The sequence below is a fragment of the Carlito syrichta genome, unplaced genomic scaffold, assembly GCF_000164805.1.
Source record: "Carlito syrichta isolate Samal-C Ts95f unplaced genomic scaffold, Tarsius_syrichta-2.0.1 Scaffold130564, whole genome shotgun sequence".
NCBI classification, from domain to species: domain Eukaryota; kingdom Metazoa; phylum Chordata; class Mammalia; order Primates; family Tarsiidae; genus Carlito; species Carlito syrichta.
In genome coordinates, this window is record NW_007074660.1 from 1,782 (window position 1) to 7,147 (window position 5,366).

The 5,366-nt window shown below is 63.8% G+C and overlaps 2 protein-coding genes across 2 annotated transcripts in view; one reads left to right on the forward strand and one right to left on the reverse strand.

Annotated features, from left to right (window-relative positions):
• TRPT1 (tRNA phosphotransferase 1) overlaps positions 1 to 201 on the forward strand; it is a gene marked incomplete at its 5' end in the record, with an annotated part of 1,163 nt that extends 962 nt beyond the window's left edge. The window contains 2 exon segments of the mRNA XM_008049132.2: positions 74 to 126; positions 128 to 201. Of these exon segments, the coding sequence (XP_008047323.1) occupies positions 74 to 126; positions 128 to 166 (92 nt within the window).
• LOC103250537 (fermitin family homolog 3-like) lies at positions 151 to 4,958 on the reverse strand. Its single transcript, XM_021708080.1, has 10 exons — positions 4,860 to 4,958; positions 4,214 to 4,321; positions 3,937 to 4,071; positions 3,800 to 3,849; positions 3,596 to 3,720; positions 3,330 to 3,436; positions 2,801 to 3,034; positions 2,392 to 2,516; positions 807 to 948; positions 151 to 699 (listed from the first exon to the last, which is right to left on the reverse strand). The coding sequence occupies exons 1-10, from the start codon at positions 4,956 to 4,958 to the stop codon at positions 520 to 522; spliced, it is 1,305 nt and encodes a 434-aa protein (XP_021563755.1). The 3' UTR covers positions 151 to 519.
• Positions 4,959 to 5,366: the final 408 nt, after the last annotated feature.

Genomic DNA, 5,366 nt, shown 5'->3' on the forward strand with positions numbered 1-5,366 from the left:
CACCTCCTCCCCAGCCCTCAGCCCCAGGCCGGCTGGGGTCTCCCTGTCTCAGACCAGCCCTTGTCTGTCTCAGGGATGCTCCTCTCCTTGGCTGGTGACAAAGGGACAGAGTGTCCGAGCAGCCCTCCAGCACAGCCCCAGAGGACGAAGGATGACCCAACAATAAAATATTAATTTATAAAAAGGAAATTTAGAAAGTAACACGACAGAGACTCAGTTCGAAGCCATGATTCATCGTCCTACAGTGACATCTGGTCTTCCACATGCGCTCGGGGACCCCGGCCACTCGGACGAAGGAGGGCGGGCGCTGGACAAGCTCAGGGCCGCCCGTTCCCGGCCTGGGTGAGGGCAGAGTCTGGCCCAGCCAGGTCCCTAACCTGCACAAAGCTGGTGGCAGCCGGTGAACGTGCCCGGCCGGTGCCTGCCTGGAGCGGGTGTGGGGCGTGAGTCCCAGCGGGTGTGGGCTTGGGAGTGGCCGGGGCCGGCGGTGAGCGCGGCAAGGCAGTGGTGGGATGGCCCTCAGAAAGCCTCGTGGCCCCCCGTGAGCTGCAGGAAGAGGTCCGTGTCCAGCTCCTCCCCGCGGGCCCGCTCCCGGGTGGACAGGAAGATGTAGCCCCCGATGTACTCGTGCACGATGCGGCAGCTGGCCGACACGCAGCTGAAGGCCACGTTGATGTGCTCATCGAACTCGATGGCCACCTGCAGGGCAGGCGGACACGGGGGCTGGTGGGAGCTGACAGGGTGGGATGAGGAGACAGCCCTGCCCCGGCTGGAGGGTCCGGCCCCCCGCCCTCCCTCAGGCCCACCTGCCGGATGTCCCAGTTGACATTCCACTGCCGCATGTTGCTGAAGCGCCAGGTCTTGACCACGTCGCCCACGGCCAGGTCGATGCGGATCAGCCGGTTGTTGGCGATGCCCAGGATCTCGTCTCTCCGGCTGCCCTTGAACCTGGTTCCCCAGGGAGTGTGTATGAGCGGGGGTGCCACCTTGCGCAGCCCAGAGCCCACCCAGACGGCGCAAGATGGAGCCTCATCCCGGGCAAGCCACTTGAGTTCTCCGGGCTTCATGCTTCTCATCTGGGAAATGAGGGTTCGTTTTTTTTTTTTTTTGAGCCAGCACAGTAGCTCATGCCTGTAATCCCTGTAATCTCAGCACTTTGAGAGGCAGAGGCGAGAGGACTGCCTGAGTCCAGAGATTTGAGACCAGACTGGGCACCATGGTGAGACCTTGTCTCTATAGTCAATAAATAAATAAGCCAGGTGTGGCAGCATGTGCCTGTAGTTCTAGCTACTAGGAAGGCTGAGGCAGAAGGATCAATTGAGCCCAGCAGGTCGAGGCTATGGTGGCCATGAGCACAGAGTGAGACTCCTATTCAAAAAAAAAAAAAAGGCCAGGCACGGTGGCTTAGCCTGTGATCACAGCACTTTGGGAGACTGAGGCAAGAGGATTGCCTGAGCCCAGGGGTTTGAGACAAGCATGCCACTGCACTCCAGCCTGAGGGACAGAGTGAGACTCCAACTAAAAAAAAAGAATAAGCCGGGCTCAGTGGCTCAGCCTGTAATCCCGCGCCTTTGGGAGGCTGAGGTGAGTGGATTGCCTGAGCCTGCAGGTTCGAGACCCGCCTGGGCAGTGAGACCTCATCTCTACAATAAAAAAATCAAAAAATCAGCTGGGCGTGGTAGCACATGCCTGTAATTCCGGCTACTCAGAAGGCTGAGGTGGAAGGATCGCCAGAGCCCAGCAGGTCAAGGCTGCGGTGGCCGGGAGCGGCCACTGCACTCCAGTCTGGGCGACAGAGTGAGACTCCAACTCAAAAAAAAAAAAAAATAGAGACGAGGTCTCCCTACATTGCCCAGGCTGGTCTAGAACTCCTGGCCTCAGTCAGTCCTCCCGCCTTCGGCCTCCTAAAGTACTGTGACCACAGGCATGAGCCACCGCGCCCAGCTGGGATTAATGGGTGAAATCGTGACATCAGCACTCAGCAGCATCATCACTTCCTTGTTTTTCTGGTAGCGTTTCTGGAAGCCATTGCTTCACTCATAGTTTTGCATTCTTGGGAAGTGACTAATCACGGGGTCACTCCCAGTCATTGCATCCACCCAGCCCCATCCTGCTGACCGGTGGCCCCAGGCGAGGCAGGACACAGTCCGCAGCAGAGCCGGGTCGGGACCAGGCCTCCTGCTTCCGCCCGAGCCCCGTGTCTGGTGTTTGCGGTGGGGTCCAGGTGGGCCGCCTGCAGAGGCCCTGGCGCGGTCTGCACCCGGCTGGCTGAACAAGGGAAGGGAGGCTCTGCGCTCTGAGGATGCTGGCAGCTGCCCGCTGCAGGTGAGGGCGGGGCCGGGACGTACCTGACCATGACGTACTGCAGGTGAGGGCGGGGCCGGGACGTACCTGACCATGACGTACGAGATTCCGAAGTCGGGCAGGGACTGCCAGGCCTGGACGAAGCGCAGCTGGGCCTCGGGGAGCGCGAGCTGGGCCACGTTCTGGTGGGCTTCCAGGATCCGCGGGGTGAGCTGCAGGGCCACACAGGTGAGGGGCGGCCTGGCTCTCCCCCCGCCCCCGCTGTGTGCTCCCGGGGAGGGGCCGCCAGAGGGCCAAAGTGAGTGGAGCCGGCCCTGGGTGGACGTGGGCGCCTGGACGTGACCCCCAGAGGGTGTGGCCCAGGCGCAGGGCCTCGGGGCCCCAGTGGGGGGAGGGGCAAGGGAAAACACAGCCTTGCCGGGTGAGGCTCCACGGTGATCCAGACGGTCAGGGGTGGCCGGGGACGCTGGGGCCATCCCACCCCACTTCCCGGTACCTGCTTGGCCTTGAACTTTCGCTGGAAGCGAGGGGCAACCAGGCCATAGGGGTTGAGGCCCTCAGCAGAGGTGTCGGGGCCCTGGGGGTGGTTGCCCAAGCCCCCGCCGCCCGTCCGCTGGAGGTTGAGGAAGGCCAGGATGGCCTGCACCTCGCTGGTATAGCTGCTGTCCGCCATGGTGCGGCCCTTGGAGGCCAGGCGGCAGCCCGCCATCCAGCGGGCGTACTGCTGCTCCTGGGGGAGGGGCAGGAGAGGGTGGGGGCTGGCAAACCTCAGCCCTGCAACCCGCTGCTCTGCATGCGCTTCAGCCTGGCCCCGGTCCCGGCCCCGGCCCCGGCCCCGGCTCCTGTCCCGGCCCTACTGCAGCCTCCTGCCTGGCCCCTGCCCAGCCCCTGTCCCACCCCTAACAGTCCCCCACCCGACATGGCCCAGCTCCTGTCCTGTCCCGACCGCAGGCTCCTTCTGGGCCCTGGTCCCAACCCTGTCCCTTACCCAGACTCCCACCCGGCCTCTGCCAACCCTTACTCACATCTTGGCACCGCAGGTAGAGCTCGCTCATGCCCTCGGGAGATGGCACTAGGAGTTTGATGCAGAACTTCTGCCCAGAGACGTTGACGTCAGGGACCACCTCGCAGCCTGGAGGGAGAGGAAGGGGCGGGTCAGGAGGTCAGGGGTGGGGGAGCTGCCCGAAAGGACCCCGCGCGCCGGCCAGCCCCTCACGGCAGCCTCTGGCAGTGGGCATCTTCCCGGCCCGGGGAGGAAACAGGCCGGCAGCCCCTGCCCCTGTGCACACACCCTTGAGGTTGAGCTGCTGAATGGGGTCCCCCGGGGCCTCGTCCTGGCTCTTGTAGTAGGACAGGGTGGTCTCCTTGAACACCACCCAGTGCTGCCGGTAGCCCTTCAGGGTCAGCTTCCGGGGTCTGTGGGGGGTGGGGAGGGAGGTCTGAGCCAGGCCACCTCCACCCCCACCCCCTCCTCGACCAGCCCCTCCAAGCTCACCGGAAGATCCGGAGGTTGTCCTTGAGTTCTGGGATGCTGGTGAGGCTGTCCTGCGGGGGGAGCGGAGGGGTCAGGGAGGCCGGGCCTTGCCGGGCCTCCTGCGCCGCCCCTGCACCGCCCACCCGGCCCCTCCTCACCAGCACATCCGCGGGCGCCGACCCCTCCAGCTTCACCTCCAGGCTGCTGAGGGCGGCGTCCAGGTCGTCCAGGCCCGGGTCTGCGCCCGCCAGCTCACCCACCTCCCCGCTCTGGGACAGCTTGTTGACGTGGTACTGGGGACACGTGGCGGGGAGGGCTGAGTCTGGCAGCCGGTCCCCGGCCCTTCCCCCAGCCAGGCTTCCCCGGAGATGGCCCTTCCGGAAAGCCCGCCTCGCCCGCCCGGGGACGGCCCGCACCCCCGGGCCTGCCTGGCACCTGCAGGGCCGCAAACACCATCATCTCCTCCTCGGTGCAGTCGATTTCTTCCAGCAGCAGGTCCCAGCGAGCCTGCTCGTACAGCTGGGTCAGCCGCACCGGGTCCGTCTGGAGTGGCCGGAGGGGGGGTTGAGCCAGCTGCCCGCCCGCCCCCTGCCACCCCCCGCGGCCCCAGCCTGGCCCTCCCTGCTAGTTCAGGGGACCCCAGCCCTGCCTCACAGCCTGCCAGCCTCTGCTGCCCAGGCCAGCGGCACTGTTCTCTGAGCCTCTGCTCAGCCGGGCAGATGTTTCCCGAGGGCCGGGACGCTGCCCAGGGCGCGGGATGCCGAGGAAACCAATCGACGAGTCCAGTTGTTCAAGGGCGAGATACACACTAAGGAAACATCGTCCCAGGGGAAGTTCACGCTCAAGGGCGCCGCAAGCTCGAGGGCGACGCGAGAGAATGGAACGTGGAGAAGCATTCAGAGAGGGCTTCCCTGAGGAGGAGACATGCAGGAAGGATGACAACAGATTGCTAAAGGGAAGAGTGAAGGAAGAGGACTCCAGAGAGAAGGAACGGGAGCACAGAGGCTCCAACGGGGCTCCCATTACCCACGGAAGGCCAGCGCACCCTCTGAAATGAAACCGCAATTGGCAGTGAAGGCACGCCAAAGGCAAGCCCAGAAGGCCAGTGTCGGGACCGCAGCAGCCAGAGCGTCAGCCACAACTGGAAGGTGAAAGGCACGCCGTACGGGGAACTGGTCATGGAGAGAGCTGGGATCTCACGTCGTTTCCGCCCCCTGTTGTCTGGTGAAGCCACCAATGAGTTTTAAAAGCAGGCAGAAAGCAAACAGCAAAGAGGACACAGGCTGGGCGGGGTACAGGGGCTCACACCAGCACTTTAGAAGGCCAGGGTGAGGGGATCACCTGAGGCCAGGAGTTTGAGGCCAGCCTGGGCAATAAAGTTAGACCCTCACTCTATTAAAAAAAGAAGAAGACCGGGCTCGGTGGCTCAGCCGGTCATCCCAGCACTTTGGGAGGCCGAGGTGAGTGGATTGTCTGAGCCCGCGGGTTCAAGACCAGCCCGGACAACTTGACAAGACCTTGCCTCTACGATACATCAAAAATGAGCTCGGCATGGTAGTGCACACCTGTAGTTCCAGCTACTGGGAAG